We start from the raw sequence: 17,190 nt of genomic DNA on the forward strand, positions 1-17,190 counted from the left end.
AGTATGCCTTGTGCCCCCCTTTTCCCTGTTTATGCCCTATCGGCCCCCCTGGCTAAACTTTGCTAGATCCGCCCCTGCACAGTTACCAGCCGTCAGCGAAGTAGAAAAGGATCCTGGTGTAGAAAGTAATATTAAATAAATTCTAACAACAGCTTATCAAGGTTAAACGTGCTGCTGTTGTTCAGCCGCTGGTTTCCTCTTTCTGGTGCAAAGTGGGCCAAAAACAAAGAAGAGAGACGGACTTGCGACAGAAAAGCCGATCAGCTGATCATTAAGCAGTTTCATGAAGTAGCGGCAGGAGAGGGAGGGAGAGAGAGGCAGTCACTCCATATATCGGTTGTTAAGCTTAACATGGGAACGCTTTACAAACATTCAGAGATGAACTTACACACTTGCTTTACTTCTCTCTGGGATAACTTCCTCGGAGATGAAATGCTGGATTGGTAGCGAGGCTACAAATACACACAGCCGTTCTATCACGTGACCACACTGCTCCGACGGGCTACGGTTATGAGGCGAGTTACGCCGTGTCGCAAGTTTTGTAAGGTGCTTTTTTGATATTTAATGGATCGGATTACATTTTTTATTTCTGGCCGATATCCGATCCAGTAATTTAGGTCAGTATCGGACTGATACCGATACCTAATATCGGATCGGTCCATCTCTAGTTGTAAGCTGCCTTGTGGTATTGTGCACAGTACAGTGCTTACATAATACAGTGCTAAAGAGTAAGCACATACAGTGGTTACTCTTTGCATGGGCCTGTAGTAAGTTTCTGTCTACCTATCCTGCCTTATCCTGTGGTAGCTGGGATAGGCCTCAGTTTGAGAAACAGGTAAGGAAAATGGATGGATGGATTGCTAGAGTAGAGTTAGGTCTAAAGTTCAGGTTAATGCAATTTTGCAAAGGCAGATTTTTTAAGAAACTTATTCCACTTAATCTCAGTCTTTTTTCTCTAGATTAACCAATATAGCAAAGTCTTCCTTTTTATAGATATATTCCTTAAAATGGCTGAATCGGACTCCTTGTTTATGGTCTCTCTCAAATGGATTTCCAGTTTCCGCACTACAAGATTTCTGACAGCCAGTTACCCCCGGCTGCACCAGGTGTCAGTCGAAGAGGGAAGCTTAGCATCTCTCTGCGACTCTGGTGAAACCTCTGGAAGCAATTTTTTAGGATATGCGGCGAAACAGAAGCCTACTCGTGAGAGAGAGGGTGACCAAAAAGGGAACATCCGCTGAGTCATTACTGACTCACAGAAACTTCCACAGTTCTGCTGTGATTATTGGCCATGCAGTCAATTTAACCCACAGTGCAATTATGTAAATGGATTCACTGGACTGGCTTTTGCAGTTTAGTTCCAAGATGGCAGGTAATTTAGGAGAAAGGAGCAGAAATGAGGGAGGATAAGAAAGAAAGTATGTGAGGAGAAATAAACGGTTGGGTTTCAGTATTTGCAGAGATTTAACCTCTACATGTTCAAAAAATTAGATATATTTCTAACATGTTTTTATGTACATAGCAAATTAATATTTCTGTGAGAGAGAAAACTTTTTCAACTGTGTTGAAAAGTGTTTGTCACTAAGAGACTGTTCAGGTTTTAAAGTTTGGCCTCATTCTCTGTTTTATATATTATATTTTCAACAGCACTGACTCACTGAAGGGAGTTGTGCTTGGCAGCAGTCCTGCAAGAATGCTGACACAAACACCGCCCCCTGATGGCTGGAAGAGTACATGTTTTATATTTACACAGTATCATGTCAGTTCTGTGCTCAGATACTGAGCCAAATGAGAAGGTTTTGTGACATTTATGATAATTTTGTATTTATATTAAGAGGTGGCTGTACTACATATATTATAACGTAGTTACACTGTAATTATTAAAAATTAAAACTGCAACTAGTGACTTTGTGGTTAATCTGTTCATTGCTATTTCAATAAGTTCTGATGAAATGGTAAAATAAGCTAACAAAGATCAAAAAAGATATTTGCTGCAAGATTGCAAGAGGAAAAAATGTACTTTTAAAGCTGGTGTAATGTTTTGCGTATTTGCTCTATAGCTGCAGTTTTCTACAATAATGCTTCATCTCATCATTATCATTATTAATAACATAATTTACACTGCTTTTATTAATTGTACATCTATCACTGCTGCTAACCAGAATGCTTAAGTCATTTTTTAAAAGCCATTTCCAATCTTTTCTTCATCTCTTTCCAGAAAGGTCATTCTGATAAAGTCATCATTTTTCTGTGGACAGACTTTTGACTTCTTGTAGAGAGAAAAAGCAGAAATAAAAGAAATAGCTGAGCTCTAGTAAGTCTCAGCACGCAGTGAGATGAGAAGTGTACAGAATTCCATCCCTAACTTTTTGATGGTTATGTGTACACCATCTGAGCACTCTGTATAGACAGAGCTATTAATGTGAACACACATATGTGTAAGTGTGGAAGTACAGCTCAGGACTCTGAAGCATCCTTTATCAATTAAATGCTGTCACTATTAAAATGATTATTTTTTTCCATTGCTTTTCCTACTATGACAAGCCAAAATGTCTGTTTTTAAGAAGAATTTGCACTACTGACTGTGGACTGATAAACTGGCAGCTCTCATTTTAATCTCTGACTTGTTTATGTTGATCATCCGTCTCTGTTGCATCAAGCTCTGACGCTGTGTTTTCACCATACATTTGTTTTTCTGTTCATTCTGCCCATGCTCTGCAGCTGCTGGATGCCAGGAGAACCAAGGTTTGTCCCTATGTTTGCACCACGTGCTGAGTGCACAACATAGAGTCACCTTCAGTGTGGCGTGTATTTTCAGACACCTGGCAATCCCTTTGCACCATACAGTCCTTTCTCCTATGAATCCTATAACTCCTAGAAGATAGTTAAATATTTTCAGTGTTTCAGGCTCCCTTTTTGTCCTATGAACCCTGGTCTTTATGTTTCCTCATTTTAAGAGTACAAAGCGATTACTCTGTTTAATGTAATAATGTCTGGTGCTCCTTTAGTACAACAAAACCTAAAACCTCAGACTCCCCGTGAAGTCGGTTTGATTTCACATATTTTCCACTCCTTCAGATCCTGACTGAGCTATTTTCTGAGCAAAGAGTAATTTGTGCTTCACTCTCTGTCTCTGCTGGAAGAAAATTTCAACAGAAGTCAGTTTTTGACAGAAACTGGGCCCTAAAGGTATTCCACTAGACCCAAAACCAATCAATAAAAAGAATGTGAATGGTGTATAGTTTTGATATCATGTAATACGGACAGACAAATTCACAAACATGCACACCTTTGTTCAACAGATGGCTGATTTGTCCCTACGGGGTATCAATACTGTAACTTCTGTTCATTAATTTTATATTTTAACTAGTTTTCATCCACCCAGCCAGTCTCTACCAGGAAATTTCACACTTAGTTTGCATATGTTTTCATTGTAACAATATGCCCCCTCTGATATTTTTACCTTTTAGTATTCGTGTCCTGGTGGCAGATGCATAAAGCTGTGTGTATGCACAAAGGCAAAGGCAGATTTATGAAACCATGCATACAGAGTGTGCTCTTCAAATGCACCTAGACACTTAGATTAAAACAAAAATCTGTATAGTTGATAAATTTTGTATCCCATATTATCCTCATCAGTTTCACCATATCTGCGCTGATTTGCTCTAAAAATGTCCCTCATATGGTCTGAAGATCTAGTGCATCTAAGAAAATTTGAGTATTGTGAAAAGTTCATTTTTTTGTGATTAAATTGAAGGTGAACTTTGATACATTCTACATTCATCATATATAAAGTGAAATATTTCAGGTCTTTATAAAGAAAAATATAGATTTCATTTTGAGTGAAATACTGTTCACACAGTATAAATAATGTCTATCTCTCAGTCTAGTTCAGTACATGCAAACACAACCCAACTGCTGACTTGACAGTTGTCCAGATAATGATCATTGACATCGTCCACAAGGAGGGTAAACCACAGGAGGGCACGGAAGAAAAGGCTGGCTGTTGCAGAGTGCTGTGCTGAAGCTTATTCGTGGATAGCTGACTTCAAGGGAAAAATGTGGTAGGAATAGTGCACAAACAGCAGGGATGACAGCAGCCTTGAGAGAATCGTGAGAAAAGTTGATTCAAGAACTTGGGAGAGCTTCTCGAGGAGTGGACAGATGCAGTGTTACTGGGCTGTTGCACAGACGTGCAAAGTGCTTTTTTTCAAATGAAGCAAAGGTCCTGAAGTCTGGGGGAAGAGTGGAAAAGGCACAAAATCGAAGGTGTTTGAAGTCCAGTAAGAAGTCCGCACACTCTGTGATGACTCGGGGTGCCAAGTCCTCAGCCGATGTTGTTGGTGTTTTGGTCCACTGTTTTTTATCAAGTCCAAAGTCAACACTGACATCTACCAGGAGATTTTATAACACTTTATGCTTCCATCTGCAGAAAAGCACCACCTGCTCACAGTGCCAGAACTGCTACCATGAACATGTTATTACTGTAAATGATTAGCCAGCCAACTCTCCTGACCCGAATCCCGCAGAGAATCTAAGATGAAGATGAGAAACACCCGACCCAAAAATACAGTCGAGCTGAAGGCCGCCATCAAAGGAACCGAGCAGTAACACCTCAGCGGTGGAACAACCGTGTCATACTGCTCTGATGCAGTAATTAGTGGTAAAGGATTCCCAAGTACTGAGTATTTATATAAACATATATTCCATTAATTAAATATTTCTACATTACAAATTGTTTTTTAATAGTTTACTGGACTTCTGATTTTCATGAGCTTTAAACCATAATAATCAAATCCATCCAGCCATCCATCCATCTTCTCCTGCTTTATCCGGGGCCAGGTCGCGGGGGCAGCAGCCTAAGCAGAGAAGCCCAGACCTCCCTCTCCCCAGCCACCTCCTCTAGCTTATCCGGGGGAACACCAAAGCGTTCCCAGGCCAGCTGAGAGATATCATCTCTCCAGCGTGTCCTGGGTCTGCCCCGGGGCCTCCTCCCGGTGGGACATGCCCGGAACACCTCACCCAGGAGGCGCCCAGGAGGCATCCTTGTCAGATGCCCGAACCACCTCAACTGGCTCCTTTCGATGTGGAGAAGCAGCGGCTGTACTCTGAGCCCCTCCTGAATGGCTGAACTTCTCACCCTATCTCTAAGGGAGAGGCCAGCCACCCTTTGGAGGAAGCTCATTTCCGCCGCTTGTGTCCACGATCTTGTTCTTTCGGTCACTACCCACAGCTCGTGGCCATAGGTAAGGGTAGGGACGTAGATCGACCGGTTAATTGAGAGCTTCGCTTTTACACTCAGCTCTCTCTTCACCATGACGGACCGTTGGAGCGTCCGCATCACTGCGGCCGCAGCACCAATCCGTCTGTCGATCTCCGGCTCCCTTCTCCCATCACTCGCGAACAAGACCTCAAGATACTTGAACTCCTCCACTTGGGGCAGGAACTCATCCCCGACCCGGAGTGGGCACCCCACCCTTTTCCAGCTGAGAATCATGGCCTCAGATTTGGAGGTGCTGATCCTCATTCCCGCTGCTTCACACTCAGCTGCAGACCGTTCCAGTGCGAGCTGGAAGCCCTCACCCAATGAAGCCAACAGAACCACATCATCCGTGATAAGCAGAGATGAGATTCTGAGGCCGCCTAAGTGAAAGCCCTCCACCACTTAGCTGCGCCTAGAAATCCTGTCCATAAAAATTATGAACAGAATCGGTGACTAAGGGCAGCCCTGGCGGAGCCCATCACCCACCGGGAACAAGTCCGACTTATTGCCGGCAATGCGAACCAAGCTCTTGTATAGGGATCGAATGGCCCGTAGCAATGGGCCAGACACCCCATACTCCCGTAGCACCTCCCACAGGACACCCCGAGGGACACGGTCGAATGCCTTCTCCAAGTCCACAAAACACATGTAGACTGGTTGGGCAAACTCCCATGCGCCCTCAAGTATCCTTGAGAGGATAAAGAGCTGGTCCAGTGTTCCGCGACCAGGACGAAAACCGCATTGTTCCTCCTGTATCTGAGGTTCAACTAGCGGACGAACTCTCCTCTCCAGCACCCTGGCATAGACTTTCCCAGGGAGGCTGAGGAGTGTGATCCCCCTGTAGTTGGAACACACCCTCCGGTCCCCCTTCTTAAAAATGGGGACCACCACCCCAGCCTGCCAGTCCAGGCCCCTGATCGCCACGCAACATTGTAGAGGCGTGGCAGCTAGGACAGCCCTACAACGTCCAGAGCCTTCAGGAACTCGGGGCGGACCTCATCCACACCAGGGGCTCTGCCACCAAGGAGTTGTTTAACTGCCTCAGTGACCTTGCCCCCGGAAATTGGCGGGTCATCCCCCTCATCCCCAGACTCTGCTTCCTCCTTCCTCCAGAAGATGTGTCAGTGGGATTAAGGAGGTCCTTGAAGTATTCCTTCCACCGCCTGACAATTTTCTCAGTCGAAGTCAGCAGCGCTCCGCCAGCACTATACACAGTGCACGTAGAGCACCGCTTTCCCCTCCTGAGATGCCTGACGGTTTGCCAGAATCTCTTTGAGGCAGTCCGAAAGTCTTTTTCCATGCCCTCTCCGAACTTCTCCCACACCTGAGTTTTTGCATCAGCCACTGCCCGAGCCGCATTCCGCTTGGCCTGTCGGTACCTGTCAGCTGCCTCCGAAGTCCCACAGGCTAGCCAAGCCCGATAGGACTCCTTCTTCAGCCTAGTGGCTCCCTTCACCTCTGGTGTCCACCATTTGGTTCGGGGGTTACCACCACGACAGGCACCAACCACCTTGCGGCCGCAGCTCAATGCAGCAGCTTCGGCAATGGAGATGCTGAACATGGTCCATTCGGACTCAATGTCCCCAGTCTCCCTCGGAATGCTGTTGAAGCTCTGCCGGAGGTGTGCGTTGAAGATCTCATGGACTGGGGCCTCTGCTAGGCGTTCCCAGCACACCCTCACTACGCGTTTAGGTGCACCGGGTCTGTCCAGCGTCCTCCCCCGCCACCTGATCCAACTCACCACCAGGTGGTGATCAGTTGACAGCTCAGCCCCTCTCTTTACCCGAGTGTCCAGAACATATGGTCGCAGGTCTGGTGATATGATTACAAAATCGATCATCGACCTGCGGCCTAGAGCGTCCTGGTGCCACGTGCACTTATGGACACTCTTATGTTCGAACAAAGTGTTTGTTATGGCCAAACTGTGATTTGCACAGAAGTCCAATAACAAAACACTGCTCGGGTTCAGATCAGGGAGGCCGTTCCTCCCAATCACGCCCCTCCAGGTCTCGCTGTCGTTACCCACGTGAGCATTGAAGTCTCCCAGTAGGACAACAGAGTCTCCAGGTGGAGCACCTTCCAGCACCCCACCCAGGGACTCTAAGAAGGCTGGGTACTCTGAACTGCCACTCAGCGCATAAGCGCAGATGACAGTCAGGACCCGCTCCCCGACCCTAAGGCGCAGGGAACAAACCCTCTCATCCACTGGGAAGAACCCCAGCGTACAGGCAGCAAGCCGAGGGGATATTAGAATACCAACCCCAGCCCGCCGCCTCTCACCAGGGGCATCTCCAGACTGAGACAGAGTTCAGCCCCTCTCCAGGATACTGGTTCCAGAGCCCAAGCCATGCGTAAAGGTGAGCCCGACTATATCTAGCCGGTACCTCTCAACCTCACGCACTAACTCCGGCTCCTTCCCCACCAGAGAGGTGACATTCCTTGTCCCAATTGCCAGTCTTGGTAGCCGGGGATCAGTCCACCATGTCCTCCGCTCCTGGCCGCCGCCCAGCACACAATGCACCCGACCCCTACAGCACCTCCTGCGGGTGGTGGGCCTGCGGGAGAATGGGCCCATGTCCCCTTTTCGGGCTGTGCCCGACTGGGCCCCATGGACTAAGGCCTGGCCACCAGACACTCGCCCTCAGGCACCCTCCCCGGGCCTGGCTCCAGGGCGGGGTCCCGGTAACCCTGTCACAGGCAGGGTAAACTGTTCCCTCGATGTTTTCCTCATAAGGGTCTTCTGAATCGCTCTTTGTCTGGTCCCTCACTCAGGACCAATTTGCCATGGGAGACCCTACCAGGGGGCAAAAGCCCCCGGACAACATAGCCCCTGGGATCCCTGGGACACACAAACCCCTCCACCACGATAAGGTAGCGATTCACGGAGGGGATAATAATCAAATTTAAAACAAAAAAGGCTTGAAATATTTCACTTTATGTTTGATGAATACAGATGATTATGATCATTTAGATTTAGAATTAAATTAAATTTCATGGTGTTCAGTTTTTTTTTTTAGTTCATCTACACACTTTCTTCACTTATATGTAGCAGTTTACATAAAGTTGAATGTGCATGTTATTGTACATGCACTTGGTCCCTGCTTTCTCAGAGTGAAAGTCAGACCTGTGAGAGCACCAGGGTGTTTCTGTGTATAATAAAGCCCTTTACAGACTAATAAATTAATATTTGGAGCTGTGAATTATTTTTAAAGATATTTTCTCCAACAACTGTAAATCTTTGCAGTCAGGACTTAAATTAGATCCGTGCTTCACACTTTTTCAACAAATAAACCTAAAATCTAAAAGCGTGCCAAGGTAAGTCATGTGTTCCCCATGATCGACCTGCTGTGGGATTGTTTGTTCATCCCCATGTGTAGTGTTATTACGTAATGTTGTGTTATGAGCTATACCTAAAAATAATTTCAATAATTGGTGAGCCTCTTTGTGTGTTTGTATATGTGTGTGTGTTTGTAGCATCTTCAGATGACCATCCAAGCTCTGCAGGATGAATTGCGCACACAGCGAGACCTCAACCACCTGCTGCAGCAGGAGAGCGGTAACCGCTCTGGGTCTGAGCATTTCACCACCATTGAGCTGACAGAGGAGAACTTCCGGCGGCTGCAGGCTGAACATGATAGACAGGCCAAGGAGCTCTTCCTGCTGAGAAAGACCCTAGAGGAGATGGAACTGAGGATCGAGACCCAGAAACAAACCCTGGGTGCCAGAGATGAGTCAATTAAGAAGTTGCTTGAGATGCTACAGAGCAAAGGGCTGCCCCCGGGCCCGGGCAGGGCAACCGAGGAGGAGGAGCAAGAACGAGCCCGGCGCATTGCTGAAGCAGAGGCGCAACTGGGACACCTGGAGGTCATTCTGGATCAAAAGGAGAAGGAAAACATCCATTTGCGAGAGGTAGTATATGTCGAGGGTTAAGATGATGATGTTAAGTCATTGCATTCACTGTTTTAGAGTAAAAAAAAAACTGTTCTTTTGTTTTGTTGTCACTAGATGGCAGTGCAGCATGTCACAAAATCAATATTCTCTTCTCTGCTGCTTATCCCTGCATCATAACAATTATGTAATGTATGAAGTAAAAGAACTGAAGAGCAGTTGCATGAAATATTTTGCATGTGTAAGCATAAAGCTTTTATGCATTGTGAGGTGAGCTTTTGAAATTTTAATAATCTAGCTATTCATTGGAGACCACGATCAGTTTTGCTGTACCGCTGCTACAAATTGTTGTCTTTTTTTTAAGGAACTGCACAGAAGAAATCAACTGCATCAGGACCCAAGTAAAACTAAGGCCCTGCAGACCATTATAGAGATGAAAGTAAGACTCCCATACAGCCTGCGCATAAACACATACAGCAGGGCCCATTATCAACTACGCTTCACTGCTTCTGTTTAAAGCCAGATGGTATTTTTGTATTTACCTAACTGACTGACGTTCACAGCTGTAGCATGTTTGCCACTGCATGGCTAAATGGAAACCTGTTCCGCCAAATCTATTGTTGTGATTGTGATTGTCGGCAGCTGAGTCAATCATCAACACACTGACACACTCTAACAAACACACACACACACATACACACACACACACACACACACACACACACACACACACACGTACTGCTCACAAAGCAGTTGTGCAAACATAAACAAGAGTCAATATTACTGTTTAACATTTCAGCTATTGTGGCTCGCTTGACAGATGGCCAGCTACCCCAGACAGTAACACACCACACCAGTTTCATGACAAGATGTTTTCTATTCTGCATGACAGATTGTTTGCAAACATCCCAGACTCCAGCTCTATCATTTCAGTTTCATTTTTCTGCAGGCGAGTATTGTAACTCCAGAGCATTGTTTTAAAATTTTCATTCAAGGTTTCTGAACTGAGGAAAAACTACTGAGCTGAAATATAGCAAAAAAAAAAAAGTGTATAAAAGGATAGCTAGAATTTTCTGTTTCATGCTGGATGAGGAACCGAACCTTCAAAGCATCTTGGATTTTAAATAATTCCACAAAACATACCATATGGAGAATCTTTTAGGATGAAGGACCCCACCCTCTTTACACAAGCATGTTGTACAGCAGCTGGATGTGACACTAGCGATATCAGGCTCATCCAATGAACCACTGTAGACACCACCAGCCTCACTGCAGAGGCCTGACATCACTTCCTCAAAATAAATCATGACATCATCGCCGAGCTGACACAGCCCCTCTCGCTCGGCTGGATCCGTGCCGAGCAGGCCCCAGCCTAGTCATGTGATGTGCAAGCTCTAGGATCCTGTTGATTTTCATACGGCGCGCGGGGAAGTCCCGCCTCCTTTCTCCTCCTGTGCTGTGCAGGAAGACCCTGCATCTCTCCCCCTCTCCTCTCTCCCACTGCTGTGTTGATGCTGATGGAAGCACGAATAATCCTCCCTCCCTCTCTTCCCCTACATCCCTCCCACCCTCTCCTCCTCACTCACCAGAGACAGTGCACGGTATATAGCCTGCCTGCTGCTGCCATGGAAACAGGTGTGGTTGTTTATGACAGTGAGAGGCCAGTATGCAGGGAGATAGAGAGACAGAGAGGCATACAGAGGCAGGGAAAGGGAAATAAAGAGCAAGATTTACTGACCAGGTCGATGTACCAGTGATTACATGTGGATGGAATAAAATCACTCTTCTTTAAAGGTACGATGTCTTGTCTCGATTGCAGCAGTGTTAGTTCATTGATGTTCGTCTCGTAACACAGAGACTGAGGTGAGGTGCAGCAGCAGCAGCAGGGCGAAGTGCATGTACAATGTGCAGTGCTCATACATTGACGTTAACCCCTCAGATCCTTGTCTGGTACTTCATCATTCCTCATCACATTTCCCACCTTCCTCTGCAGCGGGCTATCACTGCCCCTGTTAATGGCCATAAGTTCATAAGTTCAGAGTCACTAAGAGGAAAGAAGGAGGGACACAAAAAAAGAGAGAAAGACAGAGAACAACAAGGTTGCTCCATGCTCTGCTGGAGAGGGAGATGGACCATGGCTAATCTTAAAGACGTTGTATTATTTATTTAAAAAGCCGTGAAGCTAAAGCTGCACTCACAGTCGCAGTCTAGAGACTGGATTCTGCATTGATCTGCAAGCATCTACGGCAAAAGCTACGGCTTGTTACTTTTCTTCCTTTCCCCCCTGCGCGTTTCTCTCCGGTCCTGGTTGATCTCGCCGTACTGGATGTGCGCTCAATATTTCCCAATGGTGATTAATCCTCCGAGCTGCCGCACGGAGCTGAGTAGAAGGCTTCTGATTTCACCGACAGATACTGCAGTTGCTCTCAGTCAGACCAAAGAGCTTTTTCCATTCTTGGCTTATCTCACTATATCTTTCTGTTCCTCCCCCCCTTTCAGTCTCTGTGTCTGTATTTCTCTTTAAATCGTTTACCCTCCATTTGTTTCTTGGACTCTTGTCTTTAGCTCAGATTTATTTGCAGCATGCAACTTTTGGACATGCCAGTCCTGGTTTTGAGGTGTGTCTCCTACGCGTGTTTGTGTGCAGGACACCAAAATTGCCTCTCTGGAACGCAACATTCGGGATCTGGAGGATGAGATTCAAATGCTGAAGGCAAACGGCTTACTGAACACAGAGGACAGAGAAGAGGAAATCAAACAGATGGAGGTCTACAAGAACCACTCTAAGTTTATGAAGACGAAGGTAGAGACTAACTGCACTGTGCATGCAGATGCAGAAAAATCTGACGCTGTTAAACTATGGCTTAATATAAAATGGCAGGCATGATGTTCATGGTACAGAGCTGTGCAGAAGAGAGAGTACTGAAAAATGTTGTGTTACATAAATAAGCTACTTTAACACATAGTGAGAACAGCAAAGTGTCCTGTCGGCAAAAAATCTGAAAGAGGCTCCGTGCCAAAAGTGGGAAAAATGCAAACTCTGCAAACGCACACTTTAACATTTGAAAACACTTTTCTTCCTTAATTACACATAAAAAGTACATCACTTTATTAATCTGTGGCCACAAGACAAACACAAGTCTAAAATAAGATAAGCCACAATGAAAGCTTTGTTTTCATTGAACTGACTTCAGCTGCTTGTTTTCCGACCGGTCCGTGATGATAAGTTGTGTTTGCATATCAGAGTTAGAGTCATACACTCAAGCACAGCCACCTACAACCTGTGATAGTGTCAAGGTGTGTGTGTCTGTGACTTTCTGGGGCTCGCGTACGTGTCTTTGGAGTGTTTACGTTTTCTCTCCCTATTTAGCGACCAGCCACAGTTTTGTTCTTCTATTTTTAGACTTCTTTTCATCAATCATGAATAGAAATGATGTATAATATATGATGAATGCAGGGGAGTTAGTCCCAAATGCATATTTAATGAGGGAGAAGCGTGTTGATGAAAATAGTGCGAAAGCTGTGCAGACTAGCTCGCCGTTCCCATTGGTGAGCGTGAAATTGTTACACTGCTCACGTAACGGGTGGGTCAAAATGATCTGCTTCCTCTCATGTACAGATTGACCAGTTGAAGCAGGAGTTGTCAAAGAAAGAGTCAGAACTGCTGGCTCTGCAGACGAAGCTAGAGACCCTCAACAACCAGAACTCAGACTGCAAACAGCATATCGAGGTGCTCAAAGAGTCTCTCACTGCCAAGGAGCAACGTGCTGCCATCCTGCAAACGGAGGTAATAAAACAAGCTCAACTTATTTGTACACGTACAATAAATTAACTTAACAATACATCGCTTCACAAACATTCTCAAGCTCCTAGCCAAACTGAGCAAACAATAGGCTCGCCCTGGGCCCGAGGCTTATTACAGCAAATCATATCAGCAGTGTGTTTGCTTTGAAAGCTTTGTAGTAAGTGAAGTGCAACCTAGGTCACTACCAATGAAAAACTGTTGCCCAGTGTACTGTCACAGCTCATAGACCAGAAAACATCACAGATCTGCAGTAATAAATAAAGAACTGCGATGAATTATTAGAATACTTCCCTAATAAATACTCATCCAGCACCTTTGGTTTTTTTGGTTTGTTTTTTTTCACCAGGGTTACTATAAGTAATTAAATCAAAGTGCTTTTAACTATAATGCTACACTTGGGATAATTAGTCCACTTTGTGTGCTTCCTCTGACATGTACTAATGTGCTTCAGGTTGACGCTTTACGTCTACGTCTGGAGGAGAAAGAATCCTTCTTGAACAAGAAAACCAAGCAGCTGCAGGACCTGACGGAGGAGAAGGGTACTCTCGCCGGAGAAATCAGGGACATGAAGGACATGCTTGAGGTCAAAGAAAGGAAGATTAATGTCCTGCAGAAAAAGGTGAGAATGGAAGGAAAGAAGACCTCACCATGTAGAAACTTTAAGGGAGGAAATACACTTTAACCACAATTTTGGCTTGCCCACATTACTCTGCTTTTGAGTTATTGTTTATTTTTTGTCTACAACACACTGTATTGTGGAGGCATGTCTAATTACTCCAGATTTAGTCACAAATTTGAAATGAACAGCAACTGTGTGGGTTGTTTCGTCACATTTCCGTGTCCTGGACTAAACCAGTCGCTCTGTGGAAATATGAAGCTGGGAGGTTACTCTGTCCATTAAGTGTGAGAGAGTCTCATGCTCTCAGGGGAAAATGCCCATAGAAAGACAAGCAAGAAGATATTTCTGCCTCACTGGCTCTCATTTGTGTGTGTGCTATAAATACTCACAGAGTGTTACTCCATATCGCACCCAGACCTGCTCTCCCGTTTTGTTTTTCTTCTCTTGTGTCTGATCACACCCCCTCTCTCTCTCATCTTTGCACTTTTATCTTTTTCATCATTTTTATTAATTATGAATCATTGTTTTTTCCTGTATTATCATAAATAAAATACCTTAATTCAGGTCAGTCCTGCACTACTCAGATAGCAATTTAATATATATTTAGGTTTACATTAAGTTCTGCTTTTCAAAACTTAAAGGTCTGATAGTTTTTGATGTATTTCTTCTCACATTGTACACAGTGTTGCTTATGTAGTGTGTTAAGCTTCAGAGACTTAAAAAAATGGCAGCTATACCGACTTTAAATGTTGCGCTGGTTTGGAGATTGTGCTTTTTATCGTGTGTTTTGCTCCTTGTTCTTTCTTATTTTTCTGAGTCAGATTGAGAACCTGCAGGAGCAGCTGCGGGACAAAGACAAGCAGCTGGGGAACCTCAAGGACAGGGTCAAGTCTCTGCAGACCGACTCCAGTAACACAGACACTGCCCTGGCCACCCTGGAAGAGGCGCTGTCAGAGAAGGTAGATCACGCCACCCTTATACCACAGAACCCGTAACACTGTTTGAACTGTGACACTTTATCTGTTTGTAGTTACTATCATATTATCAAAAGGATGTATATAGTGGAAGGAATTCCAGGTGACTGTTTCAGACAATCATTCATTCAAAATCCAGGATGTGAATGACCTCTTTTTTTCTTGTATGCTCTCAAGAAGACCACAAGGACCAAACATTAGCATCATTATCGACAAGACAGATGAAATTGAGATTAGCAAACTTTTTTCCTGACGTTTTATATCTCTGTTAGGTCGCAGTAACATGGTCCTAAGCAAACTTGTATTCCCTGACTGACTAGCAAATGGTTGCTGGCTGTCGCTAAGGGACACTGATCACAAAGAGGATGCTGCACCAAAAACCTCCTTGTGGTTGTTTGGTCACTAGCAGATTGGCACATTGCCAGCGGTTGTATGGGTGGCTCCAACTTGTCTGCAACATTTTCTCTCTGGGCTCTAGTGAAACTTGAACACACTGCAAGTGCCACACAGAGTAGAAAAGGAGCTTGTTCGCCATCAGTTCAATTAAATTCAGTTCAATTCAATTTTATTTATATAGTGCCAGTTCATAGCAACAATCACCTCAAGGTGCTTTATATTGTAAGCTAATATTAGAGAGAAACCCCCCCCCCAAAAAATAAGACAACTTCGTAAAAGCAGGCGCTTGTCGACAGTGGGACGGATCGAACCCCCAGCAGAACTCAGCTCAGGGACGGACAGCTATCTGCTGTGACTGTTTGGGGGTGAGGAAAAAGAAAAGAGACACAGATTCTGGGATCTGATTATTCAAGAGCTTGTATACGAGGAAAGGGATTTTAAATCCAATTCTGGATTCAACAGGGAAAAGTTGCACTGTTCCTAACAACCAGTGAATTGGCCTGTTATAGCGACAGCAAGCAACAACCTGCAACCAGTTGGGAAATACACAGTTATTTATTTAATTTAGTAAAAGTTACACTCTTTAAAGAGAATAATGTAAGCTTCGGTGTTGTCATAGATACTTGAACTTTAGAGTTGCTCATAAGGGGAATTTGAAGAGACACAAACAGAAATGCTTCCTCTTATTTCCAGAGTTCATATTAAGCTTAGTCAGCTGGTAGCTGGTGAAATTCCCACATATGTTAAACCTTTCCTCTAAATGAACCATGTCAGTAAAAATTCTTGTTTTCTGCTTCTTCTTTTTTTTTTTAAACAACTACAAGTTGCATATAGTTGCTGTGGAGTGATTGTACAGAACTTCTGAAATTGTGACGAGATCAGAAGTGTGAATAGTATAAAATATTAAAACATTTATTATTACATTCTGTTATTACATTCCTTGATATCAAAGAAGAGAGATGAAGGCACATGTCACAGCAGGGCGACTGTGCCCTGCTCTGCACTAAGGCTGTTTGTGAAGCCCATCATGGTGCTTTAAAAAGCTCCATCAGGTTTGACTTTTCTTAATCCTCCTAAAAATCGTGGAACCTCACCAAATATCAGTAGTAACTCTATTACAGTTCATAGATTTATGTATAATTGAGGAAAGAGCTGATGTAATCCTCTAGCTGCATTAGATATCATTATTTATTTCCTGCACTAGTGTTTTATTCAATTTTTAGGTAACCAGATTTTGATGATTACATCTTTATTTATAAAAACATACAAGGAAAAAATAACAAAGTAGCACTGGGGTAAAATTCCAGGCACGGCATCTAGCTTGATTCAGCATTTTAGCTTAATTTTAGTCTAATTTCTTAATAACTGTATTTTTCATGTGTGATATTAATTTCACATAACTAGAGACATTTGTTTTTTAAAAGGAATGAACTGATACAAATCTCTGATTTGAGCTGGGACAATCTTAAATGAACATCTCAGCAGTTTAATGTTTATATAGACTCTTAACCGTTCAGTCATATGAAGAGTTTTAATTCTTTGTGCTTCTGTGTGTTAGGAGAGGATTATTGAGCGTTTGAAGGACCAAAGGGAGAGAGAAGACAGAGAACGACTGGAAGAAGTGGAATCATATAAGAAAGAGAACAAGGAATTGAAGGAGAAGGTGAACAGCCTGCAGATAGAACTAACAGAAAAGGAGGTCAGTGAGCAAAGAGATTTTCTCTATAAGGCTACAGGGCTGTGTACACATGACTGTGTCCTTCTCTTTGCTGCAGAGCATGCACCTTTTTTTATGCACAGCAAATATTGAAACACTATCTTTCAGTAGGACTTTAGGTGCCATTTAAGCAGTCGCCTCAGGCGCTGTAACTTTGTTGCACATGCTGGCACTCTGCTGGCCTGCCTGGTTTGAAGCGCTGCTAACTGTCTGTCCTGACTCACCTGCAGTCCAGTCTCATCGATCTGAAAGAACACGCATCATCCCTGGCATCCTCTGGCCTCAAGAAGGATTCAAAGCTCAAGTCACTGGAGATTGCAATTGAGCAGAAAAAAGAGGAATGTAGTAAGTTGGAGACACAGTTACAGAAGGTAGGTGTGCATCTCTCACCACCGAATCATCTCGCGCACTATAATGTGAAATTTTAATTTAGATTTTAAGAGACGAGCAATTCACAGTTTTTAACCTGTAGAGAATTTTTTAGCAGGTTGTTTTGAAAGAAGTAATTACAGATTATGGTTCCCACAG

General features: G+C 44.2%; 1 protein-coding gene across 5 annotated transcripts in view; it reads left to right on the forward strand.

Moving 5' to 3' along the window:
- erc2 (ELKS/RAB6-interacting/CAST family member 2) overlaps positions 1-17,190 on the forward strand; it is a 48,867-nt gene that overhangs the window by 16,497 nt on the left and 15,180 nt on the right. For all 5 annotated transcript variants that reach the window (XR_010093926.1, XR_010093928.1, XR_010093929.1 and 2 more), the window contains exons 3-11: positions 2,722-2,745; positions 8,738-9,172; positions 9,516-9,590; positions 11,799-11,954; positions 12,771-12,938; positions 13,408-13,575; positions 14,397-14,534; positions 16,504-16,644; positions 16,893-17,033. Coding sequence is in view for 1 of the 5 variants with exons in the window: in XM_063474031.1 (XP_063330101.1) it covers positions 2,722-2,745; positions 8,738-9,172; positions 9,516-9,590; positions 11,799-11,954; positions 12,771-12,938; positions 13,408-13,575; positions 14,397-14,534; positions 16,504-16,644; positions 16,893-17,033 (1,446 nt within the window). In the remaining 4 variants the exon portion in view is untranslated. The remainder of the gene's footprint in view (positions 1-2,721; positions 2,746-8,737; positions 9,173-9,515; positions 9,591-11,798; positions 11,955-12,770; positions 12,939-13,407; positions 13,576-14,396; positions 14,535-16,503; positions 16,645-16,892; positions 17,034-17,190) is intronic.

Source organism: Pelmatolapia mariae, linkage group LG5 (assembly GCF_036321145.2).
Source record: "Pelmatolapia mariae isolate MD_Pm_ZW linkage group LG5, Pm_UMD_F_2, whole genome shotgun sequence".
Lineage (NCBI taxonomy): Eukaryota > Metazoa > Chordata > Actinopteri > Cichliformes > Cichlidae > Pelmatolapia > Pelmatolapia mariae.